Raw genomic sequence first — 24,690 nt, forward strand, 5'->3', positions numbered from 1 at the left:
TTGAGCACATTTAGTGTTAAATACATGTTTTTCCCTCAAATTTTGATATATGAACAATTTTACCAATAAGCCATCACCTGAGATATATAAAGAGTTCATATTTGAGTGAGTTAAACAAAGCATGAATTCTAGTTAGCCTCTTCCACATTTCTTTTCAGATGTTTTTCAAGCACTGTGTTAGATTGACTGGGATAATGAACATTAGCAGCACTAACTTAAAGACGGGGAATTTCTCTGAATTAATTTGTCTTTTCAACATTTCCTAAAGTGGATTATCTTTATAGACATCCCACAAATATCTGTAAAGGTGTAACAGACAAGGAATCCTAGGACCCAAATACTCAGCCAACACACTAAAAGAAGCTGTTAAAAATCTTTATTCAAAACTAGGGCTGGGTAATATGGCCTAAAAATAAAATCTCAGATTATTTTCACAATAAATGCAATTTATTTTTCAAGGAAAAAATACAAGGAAATCATTCAAATAAACTTTGTTTTTATTTGATACAAAAAATTAACAAACCAAAATGTATTTCCCTATTGGGCTTGAAGTGCAAATCTTAAAACAAGGCAAAATAAATAAAAGGTTCCACTTGAACAATGAGTGTCCCTATTGTGATTAATAGTGCAATAACTTGCCTTTCACAAAACTCACACAACAGCTGCCTGTGCCCGTGAGACAGCACTGAGGGAATATAAAGACCCCACACACAGTAGCTGTGTCTCAATTCGCAGGACACATTTTAAGGCCGATTACGTCACAACGATGCGCGGAGGCTGTCCCATTTGGCAAAAATTCTGAGGATGCTTAAAATGCAGCCTTCGAATGCGTCCTCCTTTTCCCCGAATTCTGAGGATGCACCGCTACCATCCTTAGTGGCCTCGCCTGCCATAAGATTTCCCGAGGTGCTTTGCGCGCTTTTTTAGTGATAGTGAAAGTAGTGATTTAAGTCAGTTATTTACAGGGTTTGTACACATTTAACTATTCAATTCAAATTACTAACTTACTGCGCTCTCCTAGCCTGAGAAAAACTTGTCGCCGGTTTTGCTGCCGCCGAAGCCGTCTAAACCGTCTCTCCTCCTCCAATAACAAGTAATAAAAAAAATAAAATAAAAATTTCCATATCCTGTTTTTGGTATGGGACCTATGGGTGTAAAACTAGGTAAAGGTTCCATGGCTAGCTAGTTCCACACAATGTCAGTAATTGACAAACCTAAACATATAACTGAACAGCAGGAAGACCCTTTCTACAAGGGTCAATCAGGGGACCAGATATTTCTTCTATTCATATAAATGATATTGGGATAGGTATAGATCCAGCCATGGTTCCATTTTAAACAGATGCAACTATTATTTATATCATCTTTACCTTTCTTTGGCAAAAGTAAAATTAGTACTTAAAGGAGCAATAAGCTATATTTAATTTTAAAGCAGGGAGGGGCCAAGCCCTAAGTCCAGCTGTTAAAGCTAAAGTTGCCAATTTTTCCAGAAGTTTCCCCAAGTACGCTTTTGAGTGACTGCGCATGTGCAAGACCATCTTACCTTGGTCTTCCACTCCTCAGGGAGATCGCATAAATAAAATCTCCCAAATCCACTCTGGTCTTATTTCTTTCTACTGAAGCCTTCCTCTTCTTCTCATAAACATGAACATGGTTCACTTCTTGTGACTCTCAGCCATGTTCAAAGTATACAGTGAGACCAGTGGAGCTAGTCTCACTGAATGAACAGCTTACACTGAAGCTAAGTGCTAACCTAGCCCTTAAGTTAACCGGATATATAAACACCAGAGGTGTGCATACATTGCCAGCAAGTGGAAACGAGGAAGGAAAGAGCACGGACGCTGGTGTTACGTGAGCGTGTCAGAATGGTTAGCATGTGGGACACAATAGATAAGGCGATACCCCCGGAACTTGAGGGACAGAGGGGTGAATAAATAACATCTATGGGTGAGAGCAGGAACAAAACGCTGACAAATCCATACCCTTCGGACCGAACGGCAGAAATTGATTACAGGCATTCAGCTCCCACACAGAACGATTTTTTTAGACATCCTTTTTGGCAATGCATAATATATTAACTACTTTCAGGATGGAAGGACAATTTTATACAATATAACAGTGTTTCTGAAAAGGATTACAAACGACCATAGTTAATCTAAAAACATACATTTAGATCTTAACATCACTGTTTTTTAGTTCTATCTATCTAAAATAATTACATTTCCCTTATTGCTCCTTTAATGTCTGAATGACCAAAAAAAAATGTTTTCACACATTCCTGGCCACTGACTGTTAAAGTTACGGTTACTACAAGAGGTTACTATCTGAGGTCACTACTACAGGTTACTACCAAAGATAATTACTGGAGGTTACTACCATAGGTTCTACTAGAGGTTATTACTACAGTTTAATACCAGATGTTACTACCCAAAGGGTTGCACTAGAGGTTACTACTAGAGGTTACTACCAGATGTTACTACTATATGTCACTACTAGAGAGCACTACTAGAGCTTACTATAAGAGGTTACTTCTTAATGTTACTACAAGAGAACTGCCAGAGGTTATACTAGATGTTATTATCAAAGGTTAATACTGCAGGATGCTAGCAGAAAGCTTAAAGCAGCTATTGATATTGTGTTTGGAGCGTTTTACTTAACGATGGATCGTAATTTACCTCTTATTTAAGATGTGTAGCTCTAGTGGAGACACCACTCTCTCTCCATTCAGTCAGCGAATGTGTGATGTGATGTCACACAGGAAGTGAACCTCAGCCGTCATGGTAACGTGCGCAGGAAAATAATTTAAAAAAATTATATATTTTTTTTAGTTAATTAGCAACGAAAACTTTGAGGAACGAAATAAAACCGGTATTAACTGGTTACCATTATTTTTAAATAAGTGTTCCAGTTCCAGAACATAAAAAAATAATAACGTTTCCGGTTTCGTTTCTGTTCCCTGTAAAATACAAAAAGTTTCCGGTTTTCGTTTTCGTTCCTTGAACCGGTTCAAAGCCCTGGTTATTACCAAAAGTTACTATTAGAGGTTACTACTAGAGGTAACTATCAGAGGTCACTACTAGATGTTACTATGAGAGAGTACTACTGGGGGTTACTACCAGAGGTTATTACCAAAGGTTACTACTAGAGGTTATTACAAGAGGTTACTACTAGATGTTACTACCAGAGGTTATTACCAAAGGTTACTATCATAGATTACTACCAGAGGTTCCTACTAGAGGTTACTACTAGATGTTACTACTAGAGAGTACTGTCAGACGTTACTACTAGATGCTACTACCTGAGGTTACTATGAGCGGTTACTTCATGAAAGTACTACAAGAGAACTGCCAGAGGTTACTACTAGAGGTTACTACTAGAGGTTACTACCAGAGGTTATTACCAAAGGTTACTATCATAGGTTACTACCAGAGGTTCCTACTAGAGGTTACTACTAGATGTTACTACTAACAAGTACTGCCAGACGTTACTACTAGATGTTACTACCTGAGGTTAGTATGAGCAGTTACTTCATGAAAGTACTACAAGAGAACTGCCAGAGATTACTACTAGATGTTACTACCAGAGGTTAATAACACAGGATGCTACCATATGTTATTACTAGAGGTCAGTACAATAGGTTACTATCAGAGGTTACAACTAGATGTTACTACTAGAGAGTACTATGAGAGGTTACTACCAGTGGTTACTATTAGAGGTTACTCTAAGAGGGTACCGTCAGATGTTACTACTAGATATTACTAATAGAGAGGACTACCAGATGTTACTACTAGAGGATACTACTAGAGTGTACCCCCAGGAGTTACTATTAGAGGTTACTATCATATATTATTACTAAAGGTTATTACTTAACCGTATTACCAGATTTTACTACTAGATATTACAACCACAGTTTACAGCTAGAAGTTGCTACCAGAGGTTTTTACTAGAAGTAACTAAAAGAGGTGACCACCAGAAGTTACTACTAGAAAAAAAACTGTACACATTGTTTGCTGTGTTATTGCCTGTATCCATTTTTCATTTATTGCTTGTTGTCCATTGTGTGTACCCAAGGCCAGAGTATGTCCCGGGCAAAATTCCACCACAGTAACACCCTGTGACAATAAATGATTCTTGATTCTGAGAGGTTGCTACCGGAAGGTACAAGTAGAGCTTATGACTAGAGTTTACTACAGGAGGTTACTACCAAAGGTGAATACTAGATGTTACTACTAGAGGCTACTATTAGAGGTTACTACTATAGGTTACTAAATGAGGGTACTATCAGAGGTTACTACTAGATATTCCTAATATAGTGTACTAGCAATGGTTACTACTAGAGGTTACCACCAGAGAGTACTACTAAAGGTTGGCATGGTGTATATACACTAGCTGTTGGAGAGTGCTGGTTTTACTGTGTGATAAGTATGTATTACAAAATGTGCCATCGGATAGAGAAACCTTGTGATCCAAAAGTATAACATATGTTACAACTTACAAAATTTTGATGACTGCAAGCATTTTAAAAGGAAGAAAGGCTTGGATCTTAGCAGAGTCAAGGTTAGTCAAGGTCTTTGTTATTTTTATTAAGTGACCGTGTATTTCCTCAAACACATTATTATTGTTGTTGTTGCTGTTGTTGTTACCTTCACTGTACTGTGTTTAATATTTTTACATTATTCTATCTTCTATCTATTTCATATACTGAAATGTAATATAAATAAAGTCGCATCAATGTATGTTTGAATGCAATTGAATATCTCTGTACATTATTCCTGTTTCCACAATTTAAAAAGCACAGCGAACATACAATTCAATGCTCTGAACTCAAAATAACACTCAATTATGTATATATAAAGCATTTATAAAGCAAGCATGCAGACGAATGGGAAACATCACTGAAGGGCAGACATGGTGTAACAAGTGTGATAGAGAGCAGTCTGGATTACTGCCTCAGTGTAAATTAATGGCATAGAGCCATTGTCATAGACAGAGAGACGAGTGATCTGATGAGCTGTGAGTAATGACTCACAAAGAGGCAGTAATTTCTGACTAACACACTGATCTCAGGAGGTTTGAGCAAGGACATAAAAGCAGAAAATATCCACACTGAAGCTCACAAGGCTGTGACTTACAGTGTCAAGGTTGGAACAATTGGCTGAATAAAAGACCTGTCCTCTCCATTTCAACAAGTGCAACATCCGCATAGCACGCTAATGTGTGTAGCTACAGTCAGAAGTTTACACACTGTCATTATGCCAGATTACTCTTTCACTTTCAATTTATACATAAATTCACCCACATCTTTAGATTTTTTTGAATAATGATAACTTGGTGAGCCTAAGGTTTTGTAATGTCTGGTTAGTTATCATCATTGAATGGATATAATGGGAATATCAAATAAACTTGGTGTCTATTTAAGAAGGAGTTTAGTTGGGAAAACCCTTTAGAGACATTCCTAAACAACTCAGACTCCAAAGATGAAAATTGTATTTTATCTTTATTTATTTTTTTACAAATTTAATTTTTTTTACAATCTACATATTGAAGTATAGCTAAACTCTTGCCATCAGATAAAGGGAAACTGATTGATTGCTCAGGAACAACACATAAACCATCAAGCCTTGAGCATGCCATGAACTAGAAACGACAGGAAAATCAGAGAAACTTTTAACAGTTGGGCTTGTTTTCCTGCAGATCTTTATGGACTGGAATGGTCCAAGAAAACAAGAAATATTTTACTTCATACACGGATAAGCCAAATGTGTCATGGGGGAAATAATTTATGTTAAAACAAGGAGCAGATTGAGCTATTTCATCACAATGATGTGAAATATTGTCCTAGAAAGGAGTCTAGGTAAAGTTTTGAAACTTAAGAAACCAGTATTTACTGTAAAGCAAGGTTAGAGGCTGCTTAATGTTTTGGGGAGTTTCGCTGAAAAGAATCATGGACTACATCTTCATTTTTCAACTTGACCTCAAATCAAACTTGGAAATGAGTGGACTATGCAAAAGGGACAGATATCCCAAGCTGAACTTCTTTTAAGGGTTTTGATATGTATAAACAAGCATTAATCTTGAAATGAAATGGCATTCCCAAAGCCACAACCTCAATCATATTTGAAACTGTGGAAGATTTTAAAAAACCCTGATTAGAAGCCAACCAATTTAAATAAACTCTTTCATGTCTGCCAAGAAAAAGTATCTGCCCGGAACAAAGCCAAAAGCTTACCATGGGCTTCAATGAACTCACTTTGTTATGAATAAATGTAATCGTCAGCACCTAATTCTTTTTAAAAATCTTAGTAGTTGTTTTTTGTGTAATAATAAATCATATATAAAGAACAGTCGAAATAAATAACACTCCAAAACACACCACATTTATTCCCGTGATGAAAAGTGGTAAACATCTGACCGTAATTGGAAAAGGTTCTTGAACACTTCAATACTTGTGGATATTAGATATAAAAGTTAACTGTTATTTTGAGGCAAATATTTCTGCAGTGGTAAGCAGGAGTCACAGGAAGGAATGAAGAAAAAAACAATATAAGTGACCAAGGAGACAAGGAAAGAAAGAAAGAAAGAAAGAAAGAAAGAAAGAAAGAAAGAAAGAAAGAAAGAAAGAAAGAAAGAAAGAAAGAAAGAAAGAAAGAAGGATCAAGGGAAGGAAGGTGATAAAGGAGCAAACTAAGGAAGGGAAGAAACAAGGAAGGAAGAAAAGAAAGAAGGACACAAGCTTTAGATAAGGGAATAAAGAATGAAATCTGGAATTTAAAAAATTTACATATGTAATATGTTAATATTTAAAGTTTAATTGTCTCATTACACTCTGAATTGAAAGTATAGTACAAATGAGTAATTTGTCCAGTGGCATGTTTCATGGCCCAAGCTAGACTCTTTGTCTTATTCTGGTGCATAGGCAATTGTTTTCTTGCGGCAATTCGTCCTTTGAAATCTACAGCTCAATGTCTTCTCTGTATTAAGCTGTGCTTGAAGCTGTTGTCCTGTGAGCCGCCTTTCACGCAAACTGTAAACTCTCAGAAACATGTCCTTTGACTCAGATGCAGCTTTGGGTCTGTCAAACCTCTTCCTGTCAGTTTTCCCCAGTTTCTGAGTACCTTTTGGTGGTGAAGAAAACGTTTCTCCTTGACTTATTCTATAGCACAGACCTACACCTTAAAATTTTATGATGGCCAGTCTCTCTTCCATTGTTAATTGGACTTTTCTTGCCATCTGTGTATCGACACTCTACTGACATGGTTTTGGTACTACAATGTGCTTGAACACTGCTTTGATGCAGATAGAGGTGACAATCAAGAAAACTTGGAACAGCTGTAGGAACTAGTAGCACCAGCTCTCAAGGCTCGTTGTATAATTATGAAATGTACATTGTTTTTCAGTTTTGGGTGACCATACCTTTTCAAGTATATATATATATATATATATATGTGTGTGTGTGTGCGTGTGTGTGCATATATATAATTATCTTTTAATAGTTATTCGACTATCAAATACACTCATATAAAGTTCCTTACTTTTCCACAGATTTGTAGGAACCATTACTGTAAAGAGAAAGTGCAGATTATTATTACTAATTCTTACTAAGAATGTTTATAAGTGATGTACCGCTTTAAGAACGCTCTTCCTTTCTCTTAATTAAATGTCCCGTTTTCCAGCTGAACTGGAGCCAAGTTAGTGCTCTTCTTTACAAGAAAAATGACAGAATTTTGAAAAGTAGGCTAGTTAACAAAGCTGTAGAGAATCCATCCTTTCTCTCTGTCCCTTTCGGCCGGTGTTTGCCAGAGATAAGCTCAGTAAAGACTGTGTCTGTCTTTATGTTGACACCGAATACACTCCTCTGAAACTGTGTCATTCATCTCTCCGTATAGCTGCAGCCTCCAAGTGTGTACGAGCAGAGTGTGTTTGTGTCTCCAACTTCAGATTCAATCCTCTGAGGGGAACTTTCAGACATTAAAAAACACTCTGTGACACATGTCGTTTTGGGGTTTTATGGACACACATCCTCTCGCCCCGTCCTGCCGCTCTCAGCTGTAGTTCTGGCATCCTGCCCCATGTTAGCTGCCAGATTGATCCGGCTTTAATGAAGAGTCCTCCAGCCTAGGTGACATCATTAGCCAGTTATGGGCCACTGTGGGCTATTTGGCGCGGCCGTGTGCTTCGCTTCAGGGGAAATGGGTCATTGTGAGTGACAGACAGGCAGCATAGTTGGACAGAAAAGTAGCTGAAGGGAAGGAAGGCCAGGTGGCAGCACGGTGAAGCCATTCATTCATTCATTTGATCACTTAACTACTTCTTGGGAGCCCTTAACCGTTTTAGTGGGAGGTTTTACAAAACGGCAAAATCTCAGGCCAACTTTAAGGATTTACTTTACTTGCCATAAACTTTGTAGTTTATGACTAATCCTTGCTTTTTGACTTCTCTGCTTAAACTAAGACTAAATAACATTTATAATTCCTTTTCAGCTGTGTTTGGATGAATCTTTAAAACAACTTGGTTCATTCACTGTTTAGTTGTCCTCCCCCTGTGTTCATTTGGCTCGTTCTCCAATTCACTCGTCGGTTGCCAAGCTGTCTTCACGCTTTAACACTCACACAATCCAAGATTTCCTTATGCCTCTTAGACGCCTTGTTTCTGGACCCAACTGCAGATCTAAACTATGCAATATTTATATTTTTCCATTCACTGTGAATTATAGGAGAACAAAGATTCATATGTGACTGACTAGTACTACTAAACAGTAAGTTCCCTTACGTTGAGCAGAGAGATGTCATATGATCGTGAGCTTGGTGAAAGTAAATAAAGTGGTGGCTAGTAAGATATACACAGTTTTTGCTGACTTTAGCAATATTGAAACAACTCAAATCGTGGAGAAACAATTAAATAAAGCAAACACCACTTTGAAAAGTGCAAATCTTAGCATGCTGTGTTGGCTCACACAAAAGGGTTCAATTGAACACTATTTTCTAAAGCCTTGAGATGTCCTATAACATTTCCTAGTGTAAAAATTCGGACCAGTAGCCTCATACAATACTAGTAGCTGGAAGAATAAGAGTATAATTTATAAACTGGACTCACATTATTGCTAGGCTGTTAGTCTTTTCGCTAACAACTTTCACAACTTTCTAAATAAAGTGCATCTGCCCACAGAAAGGCAACATTTAGCAGGACTCCATGGTGGCACGAAGGGGTCGCTCCATCCATGTGAGCCTCTAAGCTGGAGGATAAGGTCTATTGTGGAGGAAATTCTGTTGTCCATCTAACTGCCAACCCCCCGTCTTCTTCTCAGCTTCAATCGCCTCTTCAGCGCTTCTCTTGCTTCCCTTATACTCACACAAACATTCTGATCCATGCAGACAAAAACACACAGCCCCGCGGCACAGTAGCTGAAAATTGTAATTTTAGCACAGGAGCTGTTTTTTTTTTTTTTTTGCGTGCTATAAAAGTGGCTCCCCTCTAGCTCTTTTGTTGCTCCCTCCTCCTTCTTCTCTTCCCTCCCAAATTCCACACTCCATTTGTCCATATATACCCCAAGTTCCTCCCTGTCTGTTCAGAGACAGCCCTTGGCTCAGGAAGTGTCGAAATATGTGCAAGTTATGAGTTTAGATGGTTAGCTTTGCATGAACCATTTTATTGCAAGTTGAGAACATTATTTTAAAACTGTAGACTGTTAGAGGTAGAAATCAGAAAGGGGGAAGGGACCCTTGAAACTGTGCTGCAGAGATGACGAGGTCCGACTGCAGCTGTTTTTAGGGACTGAAATTATGGTTTTAAGGAGAAAATGTCTTCTAAAATCCTTCTCTTTTTTAAGTGACACATTTGATCCAGAAGAATTATAATATCTTATAAAAACTGTGATTTAATTGCAATCACGAGGATCTTGAAGGAATCAGCCTGGTTACTTGTGACCAGCAGGATGTTTGGTGCTTGCAGATCCACATCACCTCTTTCACATTCATTTAACGATCCCACAGATGCCTAATTGTTTCCCTAATGATGCTGAGTCTAATGGGACTGTTTTTGCTCTTCATTTGATAGTGCTGGCCCAGTAATTAGACTGCACCTCACTTCATTAAACAGCAGGAGGGGAGGGGGGTGGGCTACTAAGGTTTAGGAATGGTGGCAAATGCAACAGTGACGTCTCAAAATACAGATGCACACCCGACAAGAGGAAGCAGATACACACCCAAAAGACCTGCCCTGCTGTAGTCTGCAGGGAAGAAGCTGCTTTTCCTCATATCTCTTCCTTTATCAGAGATAAATCTTTTACTGTACTTATTAGTAGTTTTTTATCATAGTATACAGTGCTGCACAGTCTTGGAAGAGATATTGTGCCAATATCACTGCTCATTAAAAAAAAAAAATGTTTCCTTAAAGAGAAGATTTTAAACTAAATGTGCCATGGTGAATGTACATGTGGGGAGATGTCTCTCAAAAGAACTAAACACTTATACATTATATATATATATATATATCAAATATATATCCAGTTTATCAAAACGTTACATTTTTTGTGAAATTCTTGTATGTATATATATATATATATATATATATATATATATATATATATATATATATATATATATATATATATATATATATATATATATATATATGTGTGTGTATTCACTTTAAACCCTCTTCTTGCCCCCACAGAAAACCAGAATGGTGCATATAGATAGCTCACGATCAAAAGATATCTAAAAGTAGAATGGGAGGCAGATCCTTTAGCTATCAGGCTCCTCTCCTGTGGAACCAACTCCCAGTTTTGGTCCGTGAGGCAGACACCCTATCTATTTTTAAGACTAATCTTAAAACTTTCCTTTTTGACAAAGCTTATAGTTAGAGTGGCTCATGTTACCCTGAGCTATCTCTATAGTTGTGCTGTGATAGGCCTAGGCTGCTAGAGGACATCAGGGTCTAATTTTCTCACTCTACTGATTTCTACTGTTCTTCAGTCTACTGTTCTCCAGTTTTGCATTGTATTACATTGAAATGACTGTCGTCATTTCAGCTTTTAACTTTTTGCTCTCTCTCTTTTTCTTCATAGTAGGTACACCTGGTCTGGCGTTCTGTTAACTGTGACATCATCCAGAGAAGACGGCTCACCCGCTACTACCATCTAATGTAGAACAGATTACTAGATCAATGTGTGCTTCTGTGCTTTTTTGTCTCTCTTGTTGTGTCTCTGCTCTGTCTTCTGTAACCCCAGTCGGTCGAGGTTCGGTTCTGCCGGAGGTTTTCCTTCCCGTTAATGGGGAGTTTTTCTTCCCACTGTCGCTTCATGCTTGCTCAGTATGAGGGATTGCAGCAAAGCCATGTACAATGCAGACGACTCTCCCTGTGGCTCTACGGTTCCCCAGGAGTGAATGCTGCTTGTCGGGACTTTGATGCAATCAACTGGTTTCCTTATATAGGACATTTTGACCAATCTGTATAATCTGACCCAATCCGTATAATATGATTGAACTTGATTTTGTAAAGTGCCTTGAGATGACATGTTTCATGATTTGGCGCTATATAAATAAAATTGAATTGAATTGAATTGAATATCTGAAAGTTTTGAATAAAAAATATTAACAGCATAGTTTAAGAAAACTAATGAAAACCCCAAATTCAGGATCTCAGAAAATTAGAATATTGTGAAAAGGTCCAATATTGAAGACATCTAATCATCTAACTGACTCAAAACACCTGCAAAGGCCTTTACATGGTCTCTCTGTCTAGTTTTGTAGGCTACACAGTCATAGAGAAGACTGCTGACTTGACAGTTGTCAAAATGATAAAAAAATATTTTTTGTATTGGTCTTAAGTAATATAAACATTTTCTGAAATACTGAATTTGGGGGTTCGGTAGTTGTCAGTTATTATCATCAAAATTAAAAGAAATGAACACTTGAAATATATCAGTCTGTGTGTAATGAATGGATATAATATACAAGTTTCACTTTTTGAATGGAATTAATGAATAAAAATGAACTGTTCCATAATAGTCTTGGTACATTACCAGCAACTTTATGCTGGATGTGAAACATTGTGTACCTAGCATGATAGTTTAACATGATTTGTCATGGTTGTTTTAAAACTAAGATTGTAAACTTTTTATGTAAACCTGGGAATTACTGTGTTTGGCTAATTCTGAAATCAACCAAATTTAGCTAATTAGCAAGTTCAATTAGCCTATACAATTATAAGAAATTATTAAAAATGATTAAATATACAAAGTAAGAAATATAAGGTGAAACTATGTTCAGAATGCTACTTTTTTAACTTCTTATGTTCACTATGAATAAGGTGGTGGCAGAATCAGTTCTGTTACATACTCAACTTGAGTGTTCTGCTACTTCATAATGATGTTTGCCTGTTTCTGGCTGTGTTCAACTTATCTTAACTCTCTTGTTGAAAGTCACGTGTGTGGCATAAAAGTGAGTTCAATGAGCGAGTAAACCTCCAAAACACGTGGTTTTCACATTAAGTTTAACCATAATCGTTTTGAAAAAGAGTCCTGATTCTGGCTGGCCTTTTTATGGACTCTAAAGTCTACATTGTTGTTTCAGAAATACACAAATTATAAGTTAAATGTATAGAGTTAAGATTTCACTGTTGCAAGCTCCAACTTGTTGTCATTGCTAACAAAATACAGAGAAAATCTGATATCTCTCTCCATGGTGCTGAAACACTTACTCCTGTTGTTCTATTGGAAACTTGAAAACGCTGTCCATGGTCAGTCCAAACAGCAGACAAATCCAAATTCAGCTATCTTAGCCCCTGAACTACCCTCAAAGGTCCAGATAATCCACATTCTTACCTTTAGGAATGAGAGATTGCGGTTTCGATCAATGCTTGTGATCTCCAAATTGCCCATGACCACTTCGCAGTTCTCATAGAGCTTTCTCAGGGTGCGGTACTGCTGGTCCAGGTCAGACAGGCTGCTCAGCTTGTTCTCTGTACCAGGGCAGACTATCCAGAAAAACACAAAACAATGGAAAGCTTTAAGTGAAACATTGAAGGATAAAATGTACTTGAAATACAGTAGTTTATATTCTGAAAAAAAGTAAATATATTACTTTTACTGTGTTTTACTGAAAACATTGATTATTAATGTGAGAAATCTTCCAGACTAAAACTTTATGCTGTGAGAACTTGACATGACATCAAGTGAAAACAAAGTTTTCAAACAGTTGGGGATTCCAGTGATTACATAAAACTCTGAAGTGCTGACACCTCAACAATGAGGGCGCTGTAACAGCCAAGACTCTGTGGATGGCCACGTGGGGTTAGACGGATGGATATAAATTCTCTGAGGCAGTGACCTACAGTTTTGCTCTGGCAGCGGTGCAACGTTTAATCAAAGTTATTCAAATTGCATTGGTTGACCTTTTCAGAGGGTTTCACTCTGAGACTTCACTTAGCTGATGTGATTACAGGACTTTGAAGATATTATAAGCAGTAGGCACCACTCTGTGGGTGTGTGGCCAGATCAGGCAATTAGAATGCTTTCGGTATTGGACATATAACACAAATACATGACGTGCAGACTCGTCCACATAACTCGAATGTCATCAAAAAGTTCTTGTTTTTCATTAATTTGATTCCAAAAGTGAAAGGAAAATGACCAGATGATTAGACCAGAGGTGATTTTAGGGTCCTGGAAAATTGTGGGCTTGGCCAAACCCAGAAATATTCATTTAAATACGATATGTTATTTTAAATAATCCAATAAATGTTGTACCACTTATCTGCTTATTGTTTGAGTTTAAAACTGTTTTAAAAAATTTCCAATCCTTTTATTTGGTGGCCATTTAAAATTTTTGAAAGAAATAAAGGAGGATGGAAGTCAGGAAAGAAGAAAGAAAGACCTGCTGATGACAAAGTCATTAGCTGAATTAGTTAGCCATTTAGAGCATTTCTTGATGCATTTTAAAATGTGTCTTATTCTGCCTAAGAATCTTATCTTACTGATCTTATTGAACTAAACTCCTCATCAGCCTTCATATTCCTATTTTCTTCCATTAGAAGGAGGGCACAAATGCATGAATTATCAAATTCTAAATTGATTTTCTCACATATTGATCCAATTACGAGTTTCAGGATAAGATCATAATATTCATGTCATTTATGTTGAGATTTCACTAAGACCATCAACACAAATTAACCGTTAAATATCCTCTCTCTGATGGTTGGTGTCCAGTTAGCTCAACTCATGTGGTTCACTTTACACATGACCTCATGTGGTTCATTTTAAGTTCTAGGTACAGAATTATATCCAGTATGATAAATAGTACCACACTTTGAAAATGTGTTTTTTAGCTGAAAAGCATCCTTTTTGGACCATGATCTGTGTGAAGTAAATCATATCGAGCTGTTAATGCCAAGATCTAATGATGCCTCTACATTAAGACATTATAAAAGGACAATTACTACCAATATGTGGACTGACTGAAAAATATTATAGTGCACCTTTTGACCCAAATAATTGCTCAGGAAACCTTTAGCATGAATTATTGCATCAATGTAGCATGATGTGATCTGTGGTGTTCAGGAAGCCCAGATTTCTGATGTTCCTTTTCAGCAGACCTGGCCATGTTATGTCTCACAGGCCACATCTGGGCCGCTAGTGTTCTCGACTTGTCCAAGATTGGAAATCAAACATGCATAGATTGTTGATTTTCTTCACAAACCCAAAGAAACTTGGGGGAAAAATAGCTTTAATTTTCAAAGGGACATCTTTCAGTCCTCCAGCAGTGAAATGGAATCAAAACAAGGATGCTTGGACACTCACAGGTTTGTTTGTCTGTTTTTACAGTCTAGAGTGACTGTTGTGTGAACTAGCAGCTGGTGTTTGGCTCCTCTGGTGTTTTTACATATGCCTTGGTGGGCCTCTGTCATGTATTGATCCATGTGCCTAGTTATCTTAGCCGCTATGATGCCTGACAGAAGCTTCTATGTTGTGGAGAGACAGGTTAATGGCCGATAGTTTGTAGGGGCCATCCCCTTCTGGGGGTCTTTCATTATCAATACTCTTCTGCCCTCTGTCAACCATTCCGGGTGGGTCCCATATGTCAGCAGTTGGTTAATTTGTGGTGTTAGGTGTTCATGGAGAGAAATCATCTTTTTAGCTAGTAGGCATGGATCGTATTCAGGCCTAATACGGTCTAGTTCTTCATACCTGAGAGTCTTTGCTCGATGACAATGTGATGTTCACTGGACTTTGTTCAGGGAGATTATTGTGGTCTGCTCTTAGATCTATTAGCCACTGTGTATCATTGTTTTGTGATGCTTATTTCTACCAGTATTGCTCAGCCTCTTGCCTTGGTGGGTTGCATCTGGTTGTATTTCTTGGGAATTCCCTTATATATATATATATATATATATATATATATATATATATATATATACATATATATATATATATATATATATATATATATATATATATACACATGTACGGCTGATGTCAGTAATGATATAAAGAAAGCAAATTGTGAACAAAATATGCTCATAAATAGTATTAGTATACCTCAAAAAATTGTTTAAGCCTATGGTACTAGCTACAGATGCACCAATGTGAGCAACAGGATGAGTGTCCCACTTTCCTCAGAATCTGACCTGACACACTGATGCAACTAGACCCACATTTAAAGAGCTTCTGTAGACAATCCCTGGTAAATAACCCACATCAGAAAACACGAGACTTAAAATAAAATTCCAACAAGGATTATTGACTTATTTAGAGAAATAAAAATGCAGTCACCTGCACTTGTCTGCGACACTAATGACAAATGCATGGCATTTTTCATATGCAGCGGCTACCTCTGTAATTATTTCCTCCTGTTTTCACCCTTCAAGCCCATTTCTGTCCCCGCCAGCCTTTTCACGTCTGCCTCAGACTCCCCAGCCTCAGCCCGGAGACCATCTGTGCCGCTCAGCTGACACTGCAGCCACTTTACCACAGGCACGGCTGGAGGTTTTTTCATGGCCGTACGTGTCTGCCTGTGTGTGGTGGGTGCATCAGCGGCGTCTGGCTGCAGTGTGATTCAACAGCCCATTAAAGTTTGTCACTGGTTCAACTTTGAATGGCTTTCCTTATTGAACCCGGGTATGAATGCGTCCAGCTACAGAAAGTGTCAGTTTTTTGTGTAGAAACTGAGCCAGGGGGACATCGTTTTGTCATGTTTTCATATTTATCTCCAGTAACAGCTGTAAAATGTGCTGTCTGGTGCTATTCAAGGATATGAAAAACCTTCAGATTTATGCCAAATATGAACAAGATTTTTTTTCAGTTTTTTAAAACTGAGTAAAGAGACATCTCCTATCATTACAACCATTATAACATGGTTATAGTGACAGGAGGTCATTGTTGCATTGCCTGGAAATATTAATAACTTTCTTCTGATTATGATCACAATATCTCAAACAACTGTATTTGAATATCTTAAGATGTCAATGGAAATTCGTTGTAATAATTATTTAGTAGTTTCATACTCAAGCTAATACAGAATATTTTTCATAGTTGTATTAATAACTGTTCTTCACATTAAGCTAGTTTTGTGGTGATAACAGTTAAATTACACAGTATAATTATGTACTAACTATTGCATTTTCCTTAAATAGAAAAGGTCCTTTAATCATGTAACATGTTATCCTTTAATTTTAATAACTAATAGCTCAAATTCTTCTGAAAATTAATTATATGTTCTTTAAAAAACAATTGTTTAGATGTGATAATTGTTAAAATACTTAATTTTCTTTGAATCCAAAATTTTATGTCATTATATTAATATAGATTTACTATATTTATAGTTCATTGAACTCAATGTATTGACATTATGAACCATTAATGTAATTTTATCTTGTTAATTATATTATGTGTCTATTGTCATGGTCATGATTTGTTGATGACATCATCTCAAGATACCGAAGCAGATTTAGCAGTGATAATCTTTTCATCCTCTTATTCTGTCGTAAAGTTTATGCTGGTCCATCAATCATATTAATGATTTTTCTATATTATTTCAAGAAAATGTATGTATCCGTGTTTCAACACAGCAAAGCTTGTTTGTTACTAATAACTTATAAATAGATTATCATTACATTTATCACATTGATATATTCCCATTGTACTGTAACGAAATCTACATTTGTTGAAATGAGTTAAATACAACTCCAGTGTGTCGGCTCTATTATATTTAACTCTACTTCTGTAGTGATGGTTTTAGTGATGTTTTATTTTTTCCTCTGATGTTTTATTATTTTATCTTATTGTTTAATTGTGCACTTTGTAAAGCACCTTGTGACCCTCGATGTCTGTGGAAGGTGCTATATAAATAATCTTTCACTTATATACAAATGTCTCCTTATTTAAAAATATTGAAGCTGATGTTGGGGTTATTTTCTCAATACATCATAAAACAAAGGTGTTTTTTTACGTGATTTCAGTTTATTTATCTTTTTTATCTCAAGATTATGATATTTTTAACAAAGCTTTGTTTTGGCCTGGTCATTATTTAAATATGTCAGTGTCTTGAAATCTAATTGTCTAATTGCTCCATTATCTCAAGATATCAAAAATAAGTTCTTGCAAATGTCACAACATATTTATGGCCTGACATGGGCCATAAATATGTTGTGGCTTTGATGGGCTCAGAAGGCAACAAAGCAAACCTAAAATAGTTTCTTCTCAACACATGTTGCAGCACAACACATAAACATCATTCAGAATAATGTGGATTTCACTTATGTACAAAGTTAGCCAAGATGTGGACAAAGTTTTTATTTGGAGAAAAAAAAGGAAAATTTGCTACCAAGGCTATGTAAATTTTGTTTATTTTGCAAATTTGATAAAGGGCTACTTTCTGGAGTTTTAAATGCATTTTGAGAACAACGTGCAACAACACAACATTTAAGCAGGCTTGGGGTGTTTTTTTGTCACCTTATCTCCCTTTTATCCTTTTGGCTCACCTTTCGCTCTCCTTTTCTTTCTCTTTTACCTTTGCGTTTCTGTGTCCACTGAATTTGAAATAATCACAAAATAAAGTCCAATAAAGTTTTTGCATATGTATCAAGCGGAGCACTATTGCGAAAGCAGTAATGCATGACGTGTGAAAGTACATCTGAATACCAGAAACCTAGTGACATTCTCCTGATTCTCTCAATCTTTGAAACCATTTTAATAGTTTAACAGATGAATCAATCCCTATGGAGGTTAAAACTAATTATCATATTTAGGAGGATAAATTTATTAGAGGTCCAAATTTTGTTCGGGGACCTTAAAGCTTCCTACCTGCCTTTTGAAAACCTGCAACAGAGCTTTCACAAGTTAACCTAACAAGGTGTGAGGTGTTCAGAAGAATGTTGTCGTGGTTTCACACATAGGTGAGACAGTTAAAAAGAAGACCCATTGCATAGATGAACACTGAAAGCTTATAAACTCCCATAATGCTCTATGGATCATTGGCCCGGCAAAGAAGAGCGCCCTTCATCCGCTAGATGAGCCCTCATGCCGCTGCTGCCGCTGTCGGTGCAGGTTGTATGGGACAGGATGGCAGGAAACAGGAAAAAATGGGCCTGGACAATGATGATAAATGAGATCTGCTGACCACACACAAACAGAGGCCAGTTATGAAACACATCCAAACACAACGGAAGTAAAAAAACAGAAAAAAAGAAGTGAGTCCAATCAATAAGCACATGTGCATGAGGATTTATTTTTTCTATCTGTGTGCAGAGATGAAAGGTTAGCAGGCTTCTGTAATAATCTGTTATTAAACTTACTTTTGTGTGTGTGTGTGTGTGTGTGTGTGTGTGTGTGTGTGTGTGTGTGTGTGTGTGTGTGTGTGTGTGTGTGTGTGTGTGTGTCCTTATAAGATATCAGTGGGGAGAGGTGAAAAGTGAGGGAAAAGCTGCTCTGAAAAGCCAATATCAGACACACGCACACACACGCACACACACACACACACAAACTGATTCCGTGTGAGACAGCAAGGTGAAGCCAAGCAAAGAAATAAATCGAAAAAGAATGAAGCAGGGACAAAGAAAGAAAGACACAACCTTGTATCTGAGAGAATGGGAACGACGTTGCACAGCATTAGCATTCACATCGACTTGCTCTACTGTAAATGCTCTTTACTCTGAGCTCATTCCCAAAGTGTCCAGATCCATCTGCTAGAGCTCTTTCTTCTCACTCTTTTCTACATTCCTATTCCTCCCCTGCTCCCAGCCATCAGTCTCTCTTCTCTACTCTTCCGATGATTTCTTCTACTCTTCTTTCACACGGGTTGAGGTGGCGGATAGTGAACAATTGATTATTTAATAAGTTGGGTAACGCATGGCTCAGGGTTTTGCAGGTAGGGAGATAATCCAGAGAAGACAAATTTTAGGACATTTTAGGAGAAACAGTTGATTGGTGAACTTAATAGTAAAGGAATACACACTGAATTTATTTTGTGAAAATGTTCATACTTTATTCTCTATTTAAAAAGGTAGCGATGGATGGATGGATGGATGGATGGATGGATGGATGGATGGATGGATGGATGGATGGATGGATGGATGGATGGATGGATGGATGGATTGATTGATTGATTGATTGATTGATTGATTGATTGATTGATTGATTGATTGATTGATTGATGGATGAATTGTTGGTTGGTTGGGTGTATGACTGGATGGAGGATGGGTAGCTGGATAGTAGAGTCTTCATGTAGAGACAGAATATGAGCAAAAATGAAGAAAACTGCAATAACTGAATTTAGTAGTCTGGAGGAAGAGAATCAATAAAGCCAAAGGTGTTTTTTTCTACTTTTCTCAGAGACCTGTGCAGACATTTTAACGTGCAGCTATGGAGCTATGCTACAAAGGCAGATAGTTAGCTGTTTCATTCCTCAGACATGCTTGTTGTGCCCCTTGTTCTCCCTTCAGTTGTCCTCCTTTGTCTTCACCATCTTGTCTCTATTTTTGGCTGTCAGTCTGCTGACGCGGCTGCTCTCTGATCTGGTTTCTGTACTCCTGATGCAGTTTCTCTGCTCATTTTCCGGCAAATCTCCCAGACTGGTATCAGCAATCAGCATCTTCTGAGGGAATGCCAAGCTCAGACTCAACTCCTGTCCCATTTCTGTGCCATGTATGATGAAAATCCAGCTATCAGTTATTAGGAAGTATGAACTTCTACAATAGAAGAAGGTTTGGAGATGCAACGGCTGACAAAATGGGTGTCGACAGCAGGTCCAAGCTGATTTCAGCTCATAAATACTAAAAGAAGTGGCTTTTCAGCTGATACATTTAGAGACATGAGTGAGCCTATTTGTTCCTTAAATTTTATGGAAAATATCCCAACTATCTCAATGAACAGCTGGTATGCTGCGACATGTTTAAAGCAATCAGTTCTAGCAGCACAAAGGCCAAACGTCCACAGACAGTTCTCACAGATGCTGTTTCTAAATATCTCCCCCAGTAGGGACAAGAGAAACATTTCCCCACTGTGACGCAACACGTTGGAGTCTGCAGTAACGCACCATCCGCCACAGCTAAATGTTGCTCTGAAAGGAGGTACTTTGAGATAACATGTGATCTGGGATGAAGACAAGCTGAGTGTGTTGTCACAAATCCCACTGGAATAGGATACATTTAATTGCTTTTTATTACTACAAAACTGACTTTATGACATGCTGTATAGTCTGAGGAAGACTTAGCCGTTCCTAGATAACATGATTAAGCAAATCTCCTTTAATGCTCTTACTGCTCAATTGCAATTCACAGGTGGCATGGAATACATTACATCACACTTACTGTAACTAAGGAGTATTTCATTTTGCTTTTGAGCATTTGGTCTTTAAGTGTGTCATTTTACTTTTACATTAAATCATCTCTCCCTTCAAAATAAATCCTTGCATTTCACTCTCCAGACCTCCCTAACCATAGCATGTATACTCTCCTTATTACAAGCAGGTTTTTTCAGTGGGATTTTCGAAATGTTAAAAAAAACTCTTTAATTCAAGCTGTTTAAACGGACAAATTAGGAACACTTATAACTTCTACCTAGCTGATATTTAGGCCCTAAAAGTGGTTAAAATTCTTATTGTAAAATGTTGCTATAAAGGTGGATCTTCAGTGGATCTTCAGAAAAAAACTTTTCATTGATGTGCTAATGCACATCAATGAAAAGTTTTTTTCTGTAACTCTGTTTAAAAAGTGAAACTCATATTTGGGTTAATTACAGCCAGTAGTAAACCATGTGTTAATTTCTGTTTATTTTGATGATTATGTCTTACCGCTAGATCTAAAACTCAGGTTCTGATATCCACCCCACAAACACAGTGGTGAAGTTTGCAGACGACACCACTTTAGTGCGTCTCATCTCCAACAATGATGAGACCCACTACAGAGATGAGGTTCACAATCTGACACAATGGTGCTCCAGGAACAACTGATCCTGAACACCAGTAAGACCATCCATCCATCCATCCATCCATCCATCCATCCATCCATCCATCCATTTTCTAACACGTCTATCCCTTGTGGGGTCATGAGGGGTGCTGGTGCCTATCTCCAGCTGTCAGTGGGCGAGAGGCGGGGTACACCCTGGACAGGTCGCCAGTCTATCGCAAGGGTAACACAGAGACAAACAGGACAAACAACCATTCTTGCACACACTCACGCCTAAGGAGAATTAAGAGAGGCCAATTAATGCGTCATGTTTTTGGACTGTGGGAGGAAGCCGGAGTACCGGGAGATAACATGCAAACTCCATGTAGAAATACCCAGGGCAAGGGTAGGACTTGAACCCAGAACACCAGTAAGACCAAAGAGGTAATAATAGATTACAAGAGGTCAGGGAGGACTGAACACAATCTTCTCTACATACAGAGGGAGGTGGTAGAGCGTGTGGACAGCATTAGATTCCTGGGCATTCACATCTCCTCAGACCTCTCCTAGACTGTGAACACCTCCCACCTGCTGAAGAAGGCCCAACAATGGCTCTTCTTCCCCAGGAAACTGAAAAGGACTGGACTTTCCACTAAGCTGCAAAAAAAAAAAAAAAAATACATCGCTACCATAGCAAATATTTTATGCCTTAGCATAACTGTGTGGTATATGAGCTGCACAGTGAAGGACAGAAAGGACTTGGCACGGATGGTGAGGACAGTGCAGGGGATTGTGGGATGCCGTATACCGGATTTGGACTCAGTTTAAGTCCCAGAAAGGGCCAGACACATCTCCACTGATACCACCCACCCGGGAAACAAAAACAAACAAACCAACAAAAACAAAAAATTGTAAATACTAAGTGTGTTGAGTATGTGTGTCATGTTATTTGTGTGTATCCTAAGCTAGTATCTGCCTCAAAGGTAATTTCACCATGGTAAAACATGGTGACATGTTGGCTCAGGGGTAGTGAGCACAACACGGCTGACCTGGGTTTAATTCCAGCCTGAGGTCCTTTGCCGCATGTCTTCCCCCCTCTCCCAAACCCCATTTCCTGTCAGCCTACTTTGTAAAAATTAGCCACATGTGCTACAAATATCCAGAAAAAGAATATAAAGAAAAAAAACAAAACCATGGTGACAGTAAAAGATTCTTGATTCCTGATTCTTGATATTTGGAATTAAAATTTCGGATCTTTCAGGCTCCAACACATCACAGAAAAAATCTAATAAATAGTAAAGTCTTAATAGAAAATGAATAGAACATTTTAAAAGGGTCATACATAGAAAAATATAAAATGTAAAAATATATGCTCATCATCTGCAAAAAACAAAACAAAAAGCAAAACAGCATGATGCATAGACAGTAAAAAGGAGTAGAACATTGGGGGGGGGGGGGGGGGGGGGGGTGTTCCGGTGTTCAGGGTTAGAGTCTTTCAGTGCAGGGCTACAGTGCAGGAGTTCAGTGTGTGTGGCAGTAGGGGGATTGGTGGCAGAACAAAAAGGAAGTTGAGTCCCCTGACAGCCTGATGATGGTAGCTGTTCCTCAGTCCTCTGGTCCTGGCCCAGAGACTAGTCTCCTCCCTGACAGTAGCAGGCTGAAAAGGCTATGTGAAGGGTTGGTGGAATCTCCTGCAAAACACATGGCTTTGCGGGTGATGCAGGCTTTGTACAGTTCTTGAAGGGGAGAGAGAGGTGCCATAATATTTCTGTAGTAAAAATCCTTCATTATTGGTCTTAAAGTATTATTATAGCACTGTTTTCTGAGAAACACAGTTTGGGGATTTTAATAACTGTAAGCCATTGTCATCAAAATAAGCACAAATAAAGTCTTGAAATATATAGCCCTGTGTGTAATAAAAGCATGTAATAGGAGTTGTATTCCTCAAATTAGAATTAAGCCCTCAAGCAAATGTTTGCCATTTAGCCTCCAACAAACAGGGGTTGGCCCTGCTTAGTAGATATAAAGGTTAAAAAAAGTTGGGGAAAAAGCAGGGAACATAACACTGCACGTGGATTCTTTAAGAGAGTAGCTTTTAATGCTATTATCTTGTTGTGCTTTAAATGACCAAGTACTCAAAATACTTTCTTTCACATTTCTGGCAAAATCTATAAAATGTTTTTGTATTGAAAAAAAAATTTATGATCTGAGGGGTACAGCACAATCAAGTTATTATTATTGGGAAGGTGAAAAAAAGTATTATAAAATATATTATGTTTTTTTTTGGTCATTTTCGAACACCGCTAGCTTTATCTGGATTTTTTTCAAGATCAGTTGTTTTAAATCTATAGGATCTGAACTCTGAAAATGCTTCACTTTTATGCGTTATGCTAGGGGATTAACAGTGAAAGAAAATGCATACAGCTTCATAAACATAAATATAAAGATTTTCAGATTTTCCGTTGTACATGTTGAGGCAGACATCTTTCTGTTGCTGCAGGCAGGATGAGATTAGGCCTGGTCATCTGACCAATCACACTAGTCACATGACGTTGATATGTTGTAGAGTAGAGGAGACAACCCAGTCTTTTATTTTAACTTGCCTCAGCTGATCAAGGCCCAGACAACATTTGGAGTCTATTATCATTATGTGTTTGAAAGTGATTTTATTATCTCCCTTTTCTATTCTATTCATGTCAACATGTGGTTAAATTTAGATAAAAAAAGTACTGCAAGTTGGCATCATGCTGCACTTGCAGTAGTTAGGATAAGAAATACCTAATTATTATGTGTCCAATTAAACTGTAAAGTAAATCAGCCACAGAAACAGATTTAATGATTGTTACATAACCAGCTGCTAATGAATTTAAATGAGTCCATTTAAGTTGTGCTAATTTGTCCAAACTGCAGACATTAGAGTCGTGCTGTTTAATAGTGTTGAGAACAGAATAATGGCGTTGAAGAAGTCAGCAGTTACTGTAGTTTATGGACGCTTCCCAGTTAATGCTGTGCACTTCGGTCTGCAAGATATTTGAACAGATTTAGGGAAAATTAACATGGAGGGAATTTGAAGTGAGATAACAGGATCCATTTATGTGTAGACTGCGTTTAATAACTTCAAAATCCACATATTGTTCATGTTTTCTTTGTCATTCTTGATTCACAACTCATTTCCTGAGCTGCCGCCAATACACGTGAAACAATATACAGATATACAGTGTGAAACTAGGAGCAAAGGCTGATAATCTTTTGTTTTAATGCACACAGATTCTCTGAAAATGTTATGCACAAGGCAAACAGAGTCAGAGATGT

The 24,690-nt window shown here is 37.7% G+C and overlaps 1 protein-coding gene across 1 annotated transcript in view; it reads right to left on the reverse strand.

The window, feature by feature from the left end:
- The window catches only part of LOC118557830 (receptor tyrosine-protein kinase erbB-4-like), a 263,294-nt gene that overhangs the window by 39,957 nt on the left and 198,647 nt on the right, over positions 1-24,690 (reverse strand). Inside the window, exon 2 of the mRNA XM_036128250.1 lies at positions 12,824-12,975. Coding sequence (XP_035984143.1) covers positions 12,824-12,975 — 152 coding nt within the window. The remainder of the gene's footprint in view (positions 1-12,823; positions 12,976-24,690) is intronic.

The sequence above is a fragment of the Fundulus heteroclitus genome, chromosome 24 (assembly GCF_011125445.2).
Source record: "Fundulus heteroclitus isolate FHET01 chromosome 24, MU-UCD_Fhet_4.1, whole genome shotgun sequence".
NCBI lineage: Eukaryota > Metazoa > Chordata > Actinopteri > Cyprinodontiformes > Fundulidae > Fundulus > Fundulus heteroclitus.